This window comes from Hyaena hyaena, unplaced genomic scaffold (genome assembly GCF_003009895.1).
Source record: "Hyaena hyaena isolate Hyena2069 unplaced genomic scaffold, ASM300989v1 scaffold_345, whole genome shotgun sequence".
In the NCBI taxonomy this organism is placed as follows: Eukaryota; Metazoa; Chordata; class Mammalia; order Carnivora; family Hyaenidae; genus Hyaena; species Hyaena hyaena.
This window is the reverse complement of record NW_024080976.1, coordinates 1,890,520-1,909,621: the sequence shown is the minus strand read 5'-3', so window position 1 is coordinate 1,909,621 and position 19,102 is coordinate 1,890,520. Positions and strand designations below refer to the sequence as shown.

Here is a 19,102-nt window from a genome sequence, read left to right as displayed (position 1 = left end):
CTCAGGTTTTGTAAGGTTTCCAATGTCTTCAGATCTTTTCTGTGTGATGTATGGGCGCGAGTGCAAGTACGGAGCTCCTTACTTCTCCGCCATCTTGCCCTTCCTTCTATTTTTAATTTTTAAAAGTCACTTTAGGGGCACCTCGGTGGCTCAGTTGGTTAAGCATCCGACTTAGGCTCAGGTCATGATCTCACAGTTCATGGGTTCGAGCCCTGCCTCAGGCTCTGTGCTGACAGCTAGCTCAGAGCCTGAAGCCTGCTTTGGATTCTGTGTCTCCCTCTCTCTGACCCTTCCCTGATCATGCTTGCTCTCTTTCTCTCTCTCTCTCATAAATAAATAAAACATTAATAAAATAAAAAAATAAAAATTGCTTTATTTTGGAGGCACCTGGGTGTGGCTCAGTCAGTTAAGCATCCAACTTCGGCTCAGGTCATGATCTCGCAGTTCATGAGTTCGAGCCCTGTGTTGGGCTCTGTGCCAGTGGAGCCTGGAGCTTGCTTTGAATTCTGTGTCTTTCTCTCTCTGCCTTTCCCCCATTCTCACACTCTGTCTCTCTTTCTCAAAAATAAACATTTTAAAAAATCACTTTATTTACATGTAGCACTTATATGCAGTATAGAATTGAGTCATGCTTTGTGAACCAATCTAAATATTTCAATCTAATAGGTGGAAGTCCAGTTTCATCTTTGATATGTTTGGGCTTAACTCTGTATATTCTTTTATGTGATGTTTTCTGGCATTTACAGTTTTTAAAAAAGACTTTTGCTTATGTGTTTTCTTAGCCTTTTATTTTAGCCATTGAATACTATAGTTTTTATAATAACTAGGAACTATAGTTATTATAATATTTATATATATAGTTACTATAAACTATAGTTTCTATAATAACTAGGAAGATATTTTTGTTCTAGTGTTGTGTTTTAAATTTTGGGGAGCAGGGGAAGAGAGAGACAGGAGGAGAAGGGCAGAGGTAGAGAGAGAGTCCTAAGCAGGCTCCATGCCCAGTGCGGAGCCTGTCGCAGTAGAGCTTGATCTCTTGATCCTGAGATTGTAACCTGAGCCGAAATCAAGAGTTGGATGCTTAACTGACTGAGCCACCCAGGCGCCCCCTTTTGTTCTAGTGTTATTATGCTCTGTTTCTGTGGACAATATTTATTCCTTCTATTACTTACTTAGTTGGCTTTAAATAAACTAGCTCTTGACTTTTTTAATCTATTACAGATGAGTCAATAAGTAGATTTGTTTTATCTCACACCTTCACTTCCCAAATTTTGTTATTTGTATGCTTTTTATATTGTCACAGCATAGTATATCTACATGCTGTTCTGTCACATTTATTGCAACCTTTCATTTCGTCTTCTCTCTATAGTTAAATATACTCAGTGTTTTTCAGTAGGTCCTTTTGCTGATATTCTCTGGACATCTCTTGGTTGGCTGAAGGTTGTCCTTTAGCAGTTTCCTCAAAAAGAGTTCATGAAAATGATGTCCTGCCTCCAAGTTCTGTCTTGTTCATAATTGGCCATTCTTTCCTTAAATTTATTATAGCATAGTATTAATGTTGAATATTTGTGAAGAAGTCTGATGCCAGCTTGATATTTTCCCTTTATGTATGTAATTAGCTTTATATTTTGTTCTGGTCTCCCAGATGGTTCTTTAATTTTTAAAGCTGTTTAATTAGAGTATGTCTCACTCTGACCATTTTGGATCACATTTCCTGGCATGTGTGTTCTCTTTCAGGATGGAGAATCGAGTTTTTATTTCAGAAAATATTTTTATTTCTTTTTTTATTGACATAGTGAAGAATACAGGAAAGTACAGGGACTAATACAATAAATGGCTACCGCCCAGAATTGATCATTGTTAATATTTTGACATATTTTCATTTTTTGATGAAGAGATAAACTATCTTAAGTACAGGTTCTCTTTGTTTCTCATTTTCAGATCATTTTTCCTCATCTGCTTCTTGCTTTGAGAAGCACAACAGTTGTGAGTTCATCATATTGTAAACATTTTTGTTTATCAAAATGATGTTCATCATTTTGTAAACATATTTTGTAAATATGCATCTGTTAAAAAAAGTGTTTTTATTTTCTTTAACATTTATTTATTTTGAGAGAGAGAGAATGTGTGTGTGTACACACAAGCAGGGGAGAGGCAGAAAGAGAAAGAGAGAGAGAATCCCAAGCAGGCCCTGCACTGACAGTGTGCACTGACAGTGCAGAGTCTGACGTGGGGCTCAATTCTACAACTGATATCGTGACATGAGCCAAAACCAAGAGTCAGTTGCTTAACTGACTCAGCTACTCAGGTGCCCCAAAATTGTTTTTATTTTCATAGATAGTATCCTTTACATTTTCTTCTACAACTTGCTTATAGTACTCAACATTTTTCTGAGATTTATCCTTGGTAAATCTATGTGTAATATAGTTCCATTTCTTATTTTTATTTAAAACAATTTTTTTATGTTTATTTTTGAGACAGAGAAACAGACCATGAGTGGGGGAGGGGCAGAGAGAGAGGGAGACACAGAATCTGAAGCAGGCTCTAGGCTTTGAGCTGTCAGCACTGAGCCCGACACGGGGCTTAAACTGTGAGATCAAAACTGTGAGATCGTCACCTAAGCTGAAGTCGGACGCCCAACCAACTGAGCCACCCAGGCGCCCGAGTATAGTTCCATTTTTTAAACTGTTGTATACTATTGCATGTTTTGAATTTGCCACATTTTATGTAACTCTTTCCCTACTGATGGCCATTTAGATTGTTTCTATGTTTTGCTATCTCACATAGTAGCAGGGTATGTGTCTATGCACATGCACATAAGAGTTTGACAAAGGTTTGTAGATAGTAGTAAAGTTGCTGGAGCATAGGAGTGCACACTTTGGTTTACTAGATACTCAAACTGCTCTTGAACATGATGGTATTAGTTTAGACCTATATTAACAATATCTGAGAGCTCTAGTTCATTATTCCCTTGATATTCTACAACTTCAGTTTGTGATATTGCCATTGATAAAATTTTACCAGTATGATGAAAGAGAAATGTTCTTGAAGTTGTTTTAATTTGCTTAGTAAGACTGAGTATTTTTCTGGAAATGCACTGTCCATTCAGTATTTCTCTTCTGTGAATTACCTCCTCATATTTGTAACCCATTCTTTGAGGTAAGGTTATTTGGCTTTTTCTTACTGACTTTTAGAACTTAAAAAATTTTTTTTTTAATTTTAGAAAGAGAGAGTGCATGTGAGTGGGGTGCAGTGGGGAAAGGGAGAGAGAAAGGGAATCTTTCTTAAGCAGGCTCTATGCTGAGTGTGGAGCCTGACATGGGACTTGATCCTGCAACCCAGGGATCATGACCCGGGTCAAAATGACCTCGGTCAACTGACTGAGCCACCCAGATGCCCCTAGAACTTTAAAAAAAAAAAAATGTATTCTGAGTATTAATCATTTTTCTATGATACGTATTTTTACTGTCTTCTCCAGACTCTTCCTTTCCTTTTGCCATTGTAGTGTCTTCTCTCGCCCAGTTTGGTTTTTTTTTTTTTTACTTTTATTTATTTATTTATTTATTTATTTTTACAAATAGTTTATTGTCAAATTAGTTTCCACATAACACTCAGTGCTCATCCCCATAAGTGTCCTCCTCTATGCCCATCCCCCCCTCCCCCCCACATCCATGCCAGTTTTTTTTAAAAAATATTTTTATTTATTTCTAGGAGAGGGACAGCGTGAGCAGGGGAGGGTCAGAGAGAGAGGGAGATACAGACTCTGAAATAGGCTCCAGGCTCTGAGCTGGCAGTCAGCACAGAGCCCGACGCGGGGCCCGCCCACGAACCGCGAGATCATGATCTAAGCGAAAGTTGGACGCTTAACCAACTAAGCCACCCAGGCGCCCTGAGATTTTACATTTTTAATAGGCTTTCACAATTGTTTTTCACACTGAATACAAAAACAGGTTTTTAAGTGACACACTTTTAGCCTATTTTTCTAAAACTTTCACTTAATTTTCATTAAAAAATAACTTTCTTAGTCTTTCTCAGTCTGACTTATTTCACTTAGCGTAAGTCCCTTTTGGCTGATATGTTTTCACTTATATATTTGGAATCTAAAAAAATAAATGAATAAACAAACTCAAAGTAGAATCAGACTTATAAATATGGAGAACAAACTGATGGTTGCCAGAGGGAAGGAAGTGGAAGGATGGGCAAAATGGGTGAAGAGGAGTGGGAGATACAGGCTTCTAATTATGGAATGAGTAAGTCATGGGAAGAAATAAAACACACAGCATAGGGAATACAGTCAGTGGTATTATAATAGCATTGTATGGTGACAGATGGTAGCTCTACTTGTGGAGAACATAGCATAATATAAGGTATACAGAATTGAATCTCTATGTTGTATACCTGATACAAATGTAACATTGTATTTAAATATTATTTTTCTCCAAATTTTATTTAAATTCCAGTTAGTTAACATACAGTGTAATATTAGTGTCATGTGTAGAATTTAGTGATTCATCACTTACATACAAACCCAGTGCTCATTACAAGTGCCCTCCTTAATACCTATCACCATTTAACCCATCCCTCTGCACACCTCCCTTCAGTAAGCATCAGTTTGTTCTCTATAGTTAAGAGTCCGTTTCTTGGTTCTCCTTTTTGCCCCTGCTATATTAATTTGTTTTGTTTCTTAAATTCCACATATGAGTAAAATCATATGGTATGTGTCTTTCTCTGACTGACTTCTTTTGCTTAGCCTAATACTCTATAGCTTCATCCACATCATTGCAAATGGCAACATTTCATTCATTTTTTATGAATGAGTAATAATCCATTGTATATATGTACCACATCTTTATCCCTTCATTAGCCAATGGATATTTGGGGTGTTTCTATAATTTGGCTATTGCTGATACCTCTGCTATAAACATCGGGGTGCATGTATCCCTTCACATCAGTATTTTTGTATCCTTTGGGTAAATTCCTAGTAGTGCAGTTGCTGGATTGTAGGGTAGTTCTATTTTTAACTCTTTGAGGAACCTCCATTCTGTTTTTCACAGTGGCTGCATCAATTTACATTACCAATAGTGTAAGACGGTTCCTCTTTGTCTCCATCCATGTCAATACTTGTTGTTTCCTGAGTTGTTCATTTTAGCCCTTCTGACTGGTGTGAGGTGATACATCATTGCAGTTTTTGTTTGTATTTCCTTGATGATGAGTGATGATAGGTATCTTTTAATGTGTCGGTTAGCCATCTGTATGTCTTATTTGGAAAAATATCAATTCATGTCTTCTGCCCATTTCTTCACTGGATTATTTGTTTTTTGGGTGTTGAGTTTGATAAGCTCTTTATACATTTTGGATACTAGCCCTTTATTAGTTATGTCATTTGCAAATATTTTGACCCATTTTGTAGGTTGCCTGTTAGTTTTGTTGATTAGTTCCTTCTCTGTGCAGAAGTTTTTTATTTTGATAAGTCCCAATAGTTTATTTTTGCTTTTGTTTCCCTTGCCTCAGGAGACATATCTAAATAGAAGTAGCTATGGCCAATGTCTAAGAGGTTACTGCCTGTATTCTCCTCTAGGATTTTGATGGTTTTAGATTTCACATTTAACCCATTTTGAATTTATTTTTATGTATGGTGTAAGAACGTGGTCCGGTTTCATTCTTTTGCATATTGCTGTCCAGTTTTCCCAACACCATTTGTTGAAGAGATTGTCTTTTTCCATTGATATTCTTTCCTGCTTTGTCGAAGATGAATTGACCATATACTATGAATTGACCATATACTTGTGAGTTCATTTCTGTGTTCTCTGTTCTGTTCCATTGATCCGAGTGTGTGTTTTTGTGCCAGTACCATACTGTCTTGATGATTACAGCTTTGTAGTATGAGTTGAAGTCTGGAATTGTGATGCCTCCAACTTTTCTTTTTCAAGATTACTTTGGCTATTTCAGGGTCTTTTGTGGTTCCATACAAATTTTAGGATTGTTTGTTCTAGCTCTGTGAAAAATGCTGGGATTGCATTAAATGTGTAGATTACTTTGGGTAATATAGGCATTAAAATAACATTTGTTATTCTTCTGGGGCTTCTATAATATGAATGTTACTACTTTTGATGGAGTCACTGAATTTTCTAAATCTATTCTTGTGATCCATAATTCTTCTTTCTCTCTTTTGTTCAGCTTCATTATTTTCCATTATTCTATCTTTTATATCACTTATTTGTTCCTCTGCTTTTTCATCCTTGTGGTCATTACATCCAGTCTGTTCAAATCTCAGTTATTGTATTTTTCATTTCTCACTGATTGTTTTTTAACTTTTATCTCTGTGGTAAGGGCCTCCCTGAAGTCATCCATTTTTTTCTCAATCCCAGTGAGTATTCTTATGATTATTTCTTTAAATTTTCCATCCAGCATATTACTAATATCTGTTTTGATTAGATCTTGGCTCTGACCTTTCATTGTTTTTTCCTTTGTGATGAATTACTATGCTCTGACATTTTAAGTCTCTGACTTCTTCTTCTGTTAGAAAAGCCTGTTAGGTTTCCTGCTCCTGAGAGTAATGGCTTTATGAAGAGGAGCTTATATAGTGTCCAGGGCCTGGTGCTTCAGGGAATGTCTCTGGTGTGTACTATGTGCCCTCTTTTGTGTTCTTTGGCTGCTGTATCCTTCAGGCCAATCGTCTGCAGAGGCTTCCCTTGCCTGCAGTGGGCAGTGTTTGGTCCTTAGCCAAAATGTGATGAGTTTTAAACTAGATGTGGTCTGATATGCGCTTGAAACTATATAACACTGTGTGTCAACTATACTCAAAAACATTTTTAAAAATCTCTCAGCACTCATTAAAAGTTTTTTAAAAAATGTTTATTTTTGAGACAGAGAGAGACAGAGCATGAGCAGGGGAAGGGTAGGACAATCAACCGACTGAGCTACCCAGGTGCTTTTCTTTCAGCACTCATTTAATTAACTAAATATTAAGGTGTGTGATTATAAATGCCACCTGAACTAAAGAGGTTGAGTGGCACCTGAGTGGCTCAGTGAGTTAGGTGACTGACTTTGGCTCAGGTCATGATCTCAGTCTGTGAGTTTGAGCCTCACATCAGGCTCTGTGCTGACAGCTCAGAGTCTGGAGCCTGCTTGAGATTCTGTGTCTCCCTCTCTCTCTGCCCCTCCCCTGCTCAGGTTCTGTCTCTCTCTCTCTCTCTCTCTCTCAAAATTAAATAAACATTTAAAAAGAAAAAGAGGTTGAGAACAAAACTGAATTGTGGCAAGCAGGTAACCTATTTTGGGATATGAGTACAAAAATCTATTAAGAGCCTGACTACCTAAATTATGGCTCATTCTGTGAATGAAGTAGCTTTGTTTGCACTGACATGGGAAAATGTGTATAGTATTTTAAGTTTTATTTTTAAAATATTTAATGTTTATTTATTTGGGGGGAGAGGGGTAGAGAGAGCAGGAGACAGAGGATCTGAAACAAGCTCTACGCTGACAGCAGAGAGCCGATGCGGGTCTCGAACTTATAAACCATGAGATCATGACCTTAGCTGAAATTGGACACCCAACCAACTGAGCCACCCAGTCACCCTGGCAGTATTTTAAGGTTTTTTTAAATATATATATTTTTTGAATAGACTCCATCATCCTGAACATACCTAGTTGAAGGGAAGCTCATGGAAAAAAACACATGGAAGGATTCTGTATCAATCTGGATATGCATGAGAGGTGCAGCTAAGGACCAGCATTAAGGCTGCTCTATAACATTTTTCCTTTTTTTTTTTTTAAAGTAATGTCTACACCTGATGTAGGGCTTGAATTTACAATCCTAAGATCAAGAGTCACATGCTCTAATGACTGAGCCAACCAGGCACCCCTTTCCTTTTTTCTTTTATTAAAAATTTTTTTAAAATGTTTATTTATTTTTGAGAGAGAGACAGAGCATGAGTGGGGGAGGGGCAGAGGGAAAGACACAGAATCAGAAGCAGGCTCCAGGCTTAGAGCTGTCAGCACAGAGCCGGATGCAGGGATTGAACTCAAGGACCGTAAGATCATGACCCAAGCTGAAGTTGGATGCTTAACCAACTGAGCCACCCAGGCACCCCTCCTTTTTTCTTTTAAATAGAAATAATATTTATCAGAAAATATTCAACCAATTAACAAATGTATAAATACTCTTTCATGATATCATCCAAAGCCACTCCTACTCATGATTGGATCTGTATTTTTCTACAATGTCCCTTGCACAGGTACACACACACAATTTTTATATGCATCTATTTTCAACTTGCTTTTTAAAAAAATTTTTTTAACTTAAAACATTGTATTGGTGGGGCGCCTGGGTGGCTCAGTTGGTTAAGCATCCAACTTCAGCTCAGGTCATGATCTCACGGTTCGTGGGTTCAAGCCCTGCATCGGGCTCTGTGCTGACAGCTAGCTCAGAGCCTGGAGTCTGCTTTGGATTCTCTGTCTCCCTCTCTCTCTCTCTCTCTCTCTCTCTCTGACCCTCCCCTGTTCACACTGCCCCTCTCTCTCTCCCTCTCTCACACACACATACTTTCTCTCTCTCAGAAATAAACAAAACATTAAAAACAAAACAAAAAAACATTGTATTGGTGAGGATGTGGAGAAGAAGCAACCCTAGTGTACTGCTGGTGGGAATGTAAACTGGCACAGCCATTGTGGAAAACAGTATAGAAGTTCCCCCAAAATTAAAAGTAGTAATACCATATGTTCCAGTAATTCCACCAGTGAGTATTTACCTAAAGCATGTGTATCCATTTTTTTCTTTTGGTACAGTTATATCTTACATTTTTGTTTACTTAGATCTTCTTTGAAAAACAATCTTTGAAATAATTTCACCAACACATATATCTTCCTTTGTCAGCTCTTTGCATTCTTCTTTCTTTGTATTTTGTTCCTATTGCATGTCCATAATTGAAAGGTGTCAAAACCATGTACTTTATCCCCTCCTTCTCCCCAAATAAATTCTTGTTTCTTCTATAACAGTTTTTTCCTTGCAAAGGAAAGAAGGACACATTTGCTTTCTTGATATTTTTCAGACTGGGAGTCTTGGTATGAAATCAAGGAATTATCTCCAAAATGGTACATTAATGAAGAGGAAATATCCCAGGGGATGGTAATGGAAAGACTTACAGGTTATGACCTTGAATATTCCAGTTTCAGAGAAGCTTGGAAATACGAGGGTGAATTTGAGCAGCATCAACGAAATCAGGAGAGGCATTTCAGGCAAGTGACAACTCTTAAGGAAATCTCTGCTGTGAAAAGAGACAATAAATATAACAATTCTGAGAGAAGTGTTCTCTTGAAGTCAGTACTTTCAACACAAGAGAGAATTCCCACAGTAGAGCAAGTACATAAATTTGATATTTATGATAAAATGTTTCCCCCAACTTCCGTCGTAATTGAACATAAAAGATTACCTGTTGAGAAGGAATCTTTGATAGATAATGAATGTGAAGAATTCAACCAGAATACATACCTTAGTAAAGATATAGGAAGTCCTCCTGGGGAGAAACCTTATGAAAGTAGTGATTTTTCAAATCTCTTAAGTTTCCATTCATTACTTACTCAACATCAAACGACTCATTTTGGAAAATTACCACATGGATTCAATGAATGTGATGATGCCTTTAACTGTTACTCATTCTTTACTCAACCTCAGAGAATTCACAGTGGAGAGAAACTATACGCATGCAATGACTGTGGAAAAGCCTTTAGCCATGACTTCTTTCTCAGTGAACATCAAAGAACTCATATCGGAGAGAAACCCTATGAGTGTAAGGAATGTAACAAAGCTTTCAGACAGAGTGCACACCTTGCTCAACATCAGAGAATCCACACTGGAGAGAAACCCTTTGCATGCAATGAATGTGGGAAGGCCTTTAGCCGTTATGCCTTCCTTGTTGAACATCAGAGAATTCACACAGGGGAGAAACCATATGAATGTAAGGAATGTAACAAAGCCTTCAGACAGAGTGCACACCTCAATCAACATCAGAGAATTCACACTGGAGAGAAACCCTATGAATGTAACCAATGTGGAAAAGCCTTCAGCAGACGCATTGCCCTTACTCTGCATCAAAGGATTCATACAGGAGAGAAACCCTTTAAATGTAATGAATGTGGGAAGACTTTTGGCTATCGCTCACACCTTAATCAACATCAGAGAATTCATACAGGTGAAAAGCCCTATGAATGCATCAAATGTGGGAAGTTTTTTAGGACTGACTCGCAACTTAATCGACATCATAGAATACATACTGGAGAGAGACCTTTTGAATGTAGTAAATGTGGGAAAGCCTTCAGTGATGCTTTAGTTCTAATTCATCATAAGAGAAGTCATGCAGGAGAGAAACCTTATGAATGTAACAAATGTGGGAAGGCCTTCAGTTGTGGCTCATACCTTAATCAACATCAGAGAATTCATACTGGAGAGAAACCCTATGAATGTAATGAATGTGGGAAGGCTTTTCATCAGATTTTGTCCCTTAGGCTACACCAGAGAATTCATGTTGGAGACAAACCCTATAACTGCAGTGAGTGTGGGAATAATTTTAGCTGTGCCTCAGCTCTTAGACGACATCAGAAAATTCATATCAAAGAAACTCTTTGATTATAACAAGTATAAGGAAGAAAACATTTAGTCACCACTCAGTCCTTATGAAATAAATATCTGAATTAATTCTTTGGTTAATGATTCTATGAATGTAGTAAATATGGAAAAGCCTTCAGTTTATGAGCATCCATTATTTGAAATAGCCTGAATAGTAGACATCTGTTACTTTTGGATCTGTTCTATACCCCATTTGAAACTTACCTCACCCTCATTGTGTATCATTCTGATGAAACTATAATCAGGGGAAGCAGTGGATTGGTCATGGGCTGGCCACAATCTGGTTAATCAGGGGTTGGCAGATAGCCTTATCTGGACCACTAGAACCCTGTAGTGGGGCATTGTTATGGATAGTTGAGAAGATCTTTTTTTCTTTTCCTGGAATTGCAAGCGTCAAGGATTTTTTTCAAGGTTAAAAACTCACCAGTAGCCTTTTTGCCACTATGTGAGGAAAGCCTTCCCAAGATCAGTCCAACATAGAGGAAAATCGAGATAAGAGAAATCTGATGACATTGTTTGATCTGAATTCAATCATGCCTGAAGTCTATACCACCTTTTACTTTTTCATTTTTGTGATACAATAAATTTCCTTTTTGTTAAGTTAGTTTGAATTGGATTTTTGCCTCTTGGAATTATAGTACTGATTCATACACCCTATATTTGCTACATGTGAGAAAGCCTTAATCTTTTATATGGCATAATTATCCTGAGAAACCTTTTGCTAAAACAAGTATATAGAAGTTTAATATATAGCCTTCATAAAGCTGAGACAATTACTACATTTTATTTGTTGATAAAAGTTAGTTTTTAGACTGCTTCATAATAAGGATGAATTTTTTCAAATTCACTCAGTAAAACTCCTTAACAGGCTTTCCCATAGGAATTAAAATCATTTGTGGCAATGACTCACCATAGGCCTTTAAAGAAAGAATGACAAGCTAAGAGAATAATGGATTTATTGGTTTCATGAATGGCTCTTCATCTTAAAGGAATATTTGATTTTCTGTTTACAGTATGGATTTAAATATACTGTATAATAGAATATAATAGGATTGTAAATGAGGTCTTCTTTTGTGAGTAGATTGTAATTTTTGGTTTAAGAAGTTTATGAACTTCTTTGGAACTAGAGATTCAGACAAAGACATTACTGTCTGGCAGACAGAAAGGATGGGACATTGTCAACTCATGGTGAAAGTAAAACAGCTGGAGCCTAAAATTTTAAGGGCATAAATTATTACCATTCTTCAGAGTAATAAAGAATATGAGGGTATAGGACAGTATATTCCTATTTTATCTGAGTGGATGTAGGGAAGTAAACTTTGTTAATATGGGAATGGGGCCACCTTGAACAGTTAGACCATTAGAATCTTGGACACTATCTGGACAGCATCTATAAAAACAACAGAACAAAGGAATTAGGAAAGAGTAGAGAACAAGGATTTATATATGTGCATGGAGTGAAACAATGCCTACTACTCTTAAAAGTACTTTGTCAGTTTATTCTTATATCTAATACAAATCTGAAAATTTCCCAAATATTATGACAAATTGTCTTGAAACAACTTAAACTATAGATTTAAGTTTTAGTATTGCTTAATACTTAGTATTTAAGATTTAGTATTGCTTAATACTTCAAACCTTAAACAGAAAAAAAAAAGATTTTAAAATGCTGCCAAACATACTACATCTAGCCTAAAATGTCAATATCATATGCTAAGAATCCGTGTCATTTCTTTATTCTTATATTTTCTAGATGTATAGAAATACTTATTTTAATACTTTCTAAGAGTTGAGTAATAACTTATTTTGGAATGCTCCCCAAGGTTACAGTAAACTTACCAGGCCTAAAGGAAAAAGAATAATGACTCAAACCAAAGAAGAGTTGAGTTATTCACTAATTGATTCTGATCTAAGTATGGCACCTGACTTCTTCCTCTAAGGTGACATAAAGCCAAGCCACTGATCGATTCTCTGTTTTTTCAATTAAACTTCACTTGTAATGTTGTAAAATCTTTTATACCTATGCCTTTAGCACAGGTGTTTGTACTTATAGCTGGTGTTTTACCTCACAATGAGGCATTAAATTTTATTTATCTGCAACTATACAACCCATTGTCTTATTGTGAGATAGTGACTTGATCTTTTAGCATTATTAAAAACTTATGCTTTATTAGTATCTTAAGAGTTATTAGGAACATCTAGAGATTTCTTGTCAAAGAGATGTTGGTTTGAATTTGTTCAGTTAATTCTCTTTAGAATGTGGACTAATTGATTTAGAATGTCAAAACCCTTTCCACTTGGTTATTGGATATGATCAATAGTGATGGAACTGTTGGATTCCTTTATGCTGAACATATATTTTCTGCCTTGTCAGTTATGCAATTTTTGCTTGTCATATTTAATTTTTTTTCTTTTATTTACTCTTGATTAAGCAGGAGGGGTGTGTGTGTGTGTGTGTGTGTTATTGAAAAACTTTATGTAAAGTATCTACTGTATGCCAGGCTTTGTTCTAATCTAGGCATTGGAGGTACAGTAGTGAACTGCATAGGCAAAAATCACTGCCTTTTTATAGAGCTAATTTCTAGTGAGAAAGACCAATAAAATATATATATATATATGTATGTAGATATATATAAGAAAAAATATAATATGTAAAAGAAAATTCTAAGGAGAAGAAAATGAAGGAAGAGGTAGGGGACTGGAATTTTAGATTGTATGGCCAGGGAAGGAAGCCACCTTTGAAGTTGACTTTTGATTAAAGACCTGGGAAAGGTAAGAGATCTGTCTACCTACACTGCGTACTTACACACACACACACACACACACACACACAGTTATATGCCTTATATGCCTCTTGGAAAGATAATCCATATATATGTATATATATCTAATCCATATGTGTAAATATTACACTCTATCCTTATTAAATTCATTCTCATTATTTTATTATACCTCTGTATTTGCATTTTGCATTTTAACATTTTCTTTTTAGTTTTATGAATTTGTGGCCTTTTAAAATCTTAACACATTTTGGGGCACATTTGGGGCTCTGTCTCTCTCTGTCTCAAAAATAAGCTATTAAAAAAGTTTTTTTTTAATCTTAACACATTTCAATTAATTATAATGTATATATATACATATATATGTTTTTTTAATTTTCCAATATTTATTTACTTTTGAGAGAGAGAGCGAGCACAAGCAAGGTAGGGGCAGAGAGAGGGAGACACAGAACCTGAAGCGGGCTCCAGGCTCTGAGCTGTCAGCACAGAGCCCGACATGGGACTTGAACCCATGGGCCGGAAGATCATGACCTAAGTTGAAGTCAGATGCTTAACCGACTGAGCCACCCAGGCACCCCTATAATATATATATTTTTGATGCTCATTGAATGAGCCATTGGGGGCCAGTTTAGGCTCTTTGTTACCTTCAGCACTGTACTGACATCGTTGCAAGCATCCTTACTTTTTGGCAATAATAGGATGTTCCAGGCTCATCCTCATTGTCTCCTGCCTACAGTCATGAAGTTAGCTCCCTTTTAAGGAATTTAGGGAGGGAGAAAACAAGCATGCATTCAAAAGGCTATGAAATCAGAAAAATATGTTTCCCTCTTTTTAAAAAAATTTAAATCCAAGTTAGTTAACATATAGTGTAATAATGATTTCAGGAATAGAATGTAGTGATTCTTCACATACATATAACACCCAGTGCTCATCCCAAGTGCCCTCCTTAATGCCCCTCACCCATTTAGCCTATCCCCCCACCCAACACCCCACCAGCAGCCCTCAGTTTGTTCGCTGTCTTTAAGAATCTCTTATGGTTTGTCTTCCTCTCTGTTTTTATCTTATTTTTGCTTCTCCTTCGCTATGTTCATCTGTTTTGTTTCTTAAACTCCACATGAGTGAAATTATATGATACTTGTCTTTCTCTGACTTATTTTTCTTAACATAATACACTCTAGTTCTATCCATGTTGTTGCATATGGCAAGATTTCATTCTTTTGATCACTGAGTAATATTTCATTGTATATATATACCACATCTTATCCTTTCATCAGTCAGTGGGCATTTAGGCTCTTTCCATACATTGCCTAGTGGCTATAGCACTGCTACAAATGTTGGGGTGCATGTGCCCCTTCAAAACAGCACTCCTGAATACTTTGGATAAATACCTAGTAGTGCAATTGCTTGGTGGTTCTGTTTTTAATTTTTTAAGGAACTTTCACACTGATTTCCAGAGTGGCTGCACCAGTTTGCATTCCCACCAGCAGTGCCAAAGGGTTCCTCTTTCTCTACATCCTCACCAACATCTGTTGTTGCCTGAGTTGTTAATTTTAGCCATTCTGACAGGCGTGAGGTGGTATCTCATTGTGGTTTTGATTTGTATTTCCCTAATGATGAATGATGTTGAACACCTATTCATGTATCTGCTAGCAATCAGGATGTTGTTTCCCTCTTAGGAAAGGAAATAATTTTTCTCAGTTAAAGGTCTTGCTAGCTAGACTTATGGCCTAAGTAAGTGTAAAGTAAGATTGCATTTTTGATACATGCTGTATTTTCTATCATTCCTGTTGCCCAAACAAGAAAAAACCCAACTTCACAGTAGAGCTTACTTTAAATAAGTATATACTAAGTTCACAGTAATAAGAACTATGTATTAATTACCTTTTATAAAACTTGAAGTTGTTTCAAAAATTTTGAAACACTGTTTTAATAAGTTAAAAATTACCAGTTGAAAATTAATGATAATTTAAAATTGCCTCAACTGTGCTCACTTCGGCAGCACATATACTAAAATTGCCTCAACTGATGTAAATAAGTCGAAAGGAACTGTGGTTAAGCTTCTTCAGGTGTGTTATGATTCCACTGTTCTTCACACAGATGTTTTCCATTTTTTTTGAAGTTTTTCAGATCTCCCTGAACAAACACAATATAAAACTTTGTGTGATATATATATAAATTTCCCACAGAGTCCTGTACCCTTTTAGTAATTACTATATTTGAATGCTAGGACTTTGCATGAATTTGGAACAAAACTGCTGCCATTATGATAAGGCCCATTTTAGAGACATATTCATTTTTTGAATATGATTTCACATTGGTTTTGAGTTCCTACCTAGCATGTTAATTTACTGTACCCTACTAAGATTTTCTACATTGTCCATAAAGCCCAAAAGAAAGACAATAAGTTATATGGTGGAGAAAAGCAGATTCCTTGAGGCCATGAGGTGAAGATAGTACTTTCCTGATCAGCTGTCTTAAAGGTATTTGTATGGTTATTCATCACATATTCTTCCAGAAAGAGTAGTGAAAATATCTGCTCTTTTGATTGTTGGCACAAATAGAGGTGCTGGAGTTAGATCTTCATATGGATGTCAACTCGTTTAGGAAAAACTGAGAAGTGATTGTACTACTTTTTTTTTATGTTTATTTATTTTCAGAGAGAGAGAGAGACCAAGCGAGCACAGGAGAAGGTCAGAGAGAGAGAGGGAGAGAGACTCCCAAGCAGTCTCCATGCTCAGTGCGGAGCCCAATGTGGGCCTTGACCGCATGACTGTGAGATCGTGTCTTGAACCATGAAATCAAGAATAAGACGTTTAATCGAATGAGCCTCCCAGGTGCCCCTGATTATACTTCTTTCAAGCTCAGTTTATTTATCTATAAAACTGAAGTAATAATTTCAGCCTTTCAAGTTTTTGTAAGGATTACTTGAAAGAATGTAATATATGTAAAGTTAACATGGCATTTATTAATCATGAAATCAAGTGGGAAGTTGAATTGTGTGCCTGAGAGCAAGCTGCTCCTGGGAGACAGGACTGTAAATTCAGCCCCTGTGAATTTGCAGCTCCAGAGTCTCAGAGCTCCCTCTCTTTGGATATTTGAGGCTATTAGGACTCTGCCTTCTATTAAGATAGAAGCCAAGAAGGTATGGCTCTTGGTTATTTAAATTTCCATTCATATTTTTGGATTGCAGTTCATAGTACATTATCAAAATTGTTTAGTCCAACACTCGTTTCTTGGTTTATTTTTTCCCTAATAATTCCCAATTTCTATTCTCCACCATAGGCATGCACCCAGGTATGCATCCTTAAATGTGTATAGATCCCTTATAAAGTCAACCATATGTTGTATGTTTGAAATTTATACCAAAGGTATTATGTTATAAATGTGTCATTTTTTCCTACTCAGCACTGTGTGTGTGTGTTTTGAGTTTTTCACTGAATTCAGGTATAGTTAACATACAATATTATATTAGTTTCAGGTGTACAATACAATGATTCAGCAATACTCAGTGCTCATCATGGTAAGTACACTCTTTAAGAATCATCGCCTATTTCATCCATCCCCTTCCCGCTGCCCTGGTAATCATCAGTTTGTTCTCTATAGTTAAGAGTCTGTTTCTTGGTTTCTGTTTTTTTTCCCCTTTGCTCGTTTGTTTTGTTTCTTAATGTCCACATATGAGAGAAATCATATAGTATTTTTCTTTCTCTTATTGACTTACTTTGCCTAGCATTATACTCTATAGCTCTATTTCTGCTGTTGGAAATGGCAAGATTTCATTCTTTTTATGGCTGAATAATATTCCATTGTATACACATACCACATTCTTTATCCATTCATCTATCAGTGAATACTTGGACTGCTTCCATATTTTGGTTATTATAAATAGTGCTGTGATGCATAGGGGTGCATGTATCTCTTTGAATTAGTGTTTTTGTATTTTGGGGTTTCTGTTTTGCTCAGTTGATCTATGTGGTTTTTTTTTTTTTAGTTCCAGTGCCACACTATTTTATTTATTTATTTATTTATTTATTTATTTATTTTTACAAATAGTTTATTGTCAAATTGTTTCCATATAACACCCAGTGCTCATCCCCACAAATGCCCTCCTCCATGCCCATCTCCCCCTTCCCCCCCACATCCATCAGTCCTCAGTTTTTGTCAGCATTCAAGAGTCTCTCATGGTTTGCCTCTCTCCCTTTACCCCACCACTTCCCCCCTTCTTCTCCCCCATGGTCCTCAGTTAAGTTCCTCCTAATCCTCCTATATGTGCAAACATATGATATTTGTCCTTCGCTGCCTGACTTATTTCGCTAAGCATAACACCCTCAAGGTCCATCCATGTTGCTACACATGGCCAGATTTCATTGTTTCTCATTGCCATGTAGTATTCCATTGTATAGATAAACCACATCTTCTTAATCCATTCGTCTGTTGATGGACACTTAAGTGCCATACTATTTTAACTACTACAGCCTTGTAATATGACTTAGAGTCTGGAATTGTACTACCAGCTTTGTTCTTTTTCAGGGTTGCTTTGGCTATTTGGGTCCTTTTTGGTTCCATACATTTTAGGATTGTTTGTTCTAGTTCTGTGAAAAATGCTGTTGATATTTTGATAGGGATTGCATTAAATCTATAGATTGCTTTGGGTAATGTGGACATTTTAACAATATTTGTTCTAATCCATGAGTGTGGATTGTCTTTCCATTTCTTTGTGTCATCCTGAATTTCGTTCATCAATGTTTTATAGTTTTCAGAGTATGTATCTTTCACTTAGATCTTTTATTGTTTTTGGTACAATTGTAAATGGGATTATTTTCTTAATTTCTCTTTCTGCCACTTCATTATTAGTGTATAGAAATGCAAAGTTTTTAATAAAGTTTTTAAAACATTTATTCATTTTTAAGAGACAGAGAGCATGAGTAGGGGATGGCAGAGAGAAAGGGAGACACAGAATGCAAAGCAGGCTCCAGGCTCTGGGCTGTGAGCACAGAGCCCGAAGTGAGGCTCGAACCCATGAACTGTGAAATCATGACCTGAGCTGAAGTTAGATGCTTAACCAAATGAGCCACCCAGGCACCCCAAAATTCAACAGTTTTCTATACATTGGTTTTAGATCCTGTGACATTACTGAATTTATCAATTCTAGTAGTGTGTGTGTGTGTATGTGTGTGTGTGGACTCTAGGTTTTTCTGTAAGTAGTATCATATCATCTGCAAATAGTGAAAGTATTACTACTTCCTTGCTGATCTGGATGCCTTCAATTCTTTTTAGTTGTCTTATCGCTGTGGCTAGGACTTCCAATACTATGTTGAATAGAAGTGGTCAGAGGCCACTTGTCTTGTTCCTGACCTTATGGGAAAAGCTCAGATTTTCCCTGTTGAGTATGATATTTGCTGTGGGTTTTTCATACAAGGCCTTTATTATGTTGAGGTATGTTCTCTCTAAACCTCTTTTTTAGAGGGTTTTTTAAAATCATGAATGACGTTTTACTTTGTCAAATGCTTTTTCTGTGCCTATTGAAATGATAATATGGTTTTATCCTAGTTTACTGATGTGAGGTATTATGTTGATGGATTTCTGAGTATTAAACCACCCTTGCATCCTGGGAATAAATCTCACTTAATTGTGGTGAATGATTTTTTTTTTAATGTATTGTTGGATTTGGTTTGCTAGTATTTTGTTGAGAATTTTTTCA

General features: G+C 36.4%; 1 protein-coding gene across 1 annotated transcript; it reads left to right on the top strand.

Moving 5' to 3' along the window:
• Positions 1 to 8,801: 8,801 nt before the first annotated feature.
• On the top strand, positions 8,802 to 12,717 carry ZNF527 (zinc finger protein 527). Its single transcript, XM_039249728.1, has one exon. The coding sequence runs from the start codon at positions 9,125 to 9,127 to the stop codon at positions 10,622 to 10,624; it is 1,500 nt and encodes a 499-aa protein (XP_039105659.1). The 5' UTR covers positions 8,802 to 9,124; the 3' UTR covers positions 10,625 to 12,717.
• Positions 12,718 to 19,102: the final 6,385 nt, after the last annotated feature.

Coding starts and splice junctions, on each gene's coding strand:
- ZNF527 (XM_039249728.1), top strand. CDS start 9,125: ATGGTAATGGAAAGACTTACAGGTTATGACCTTGAATATTCCAGTTTC.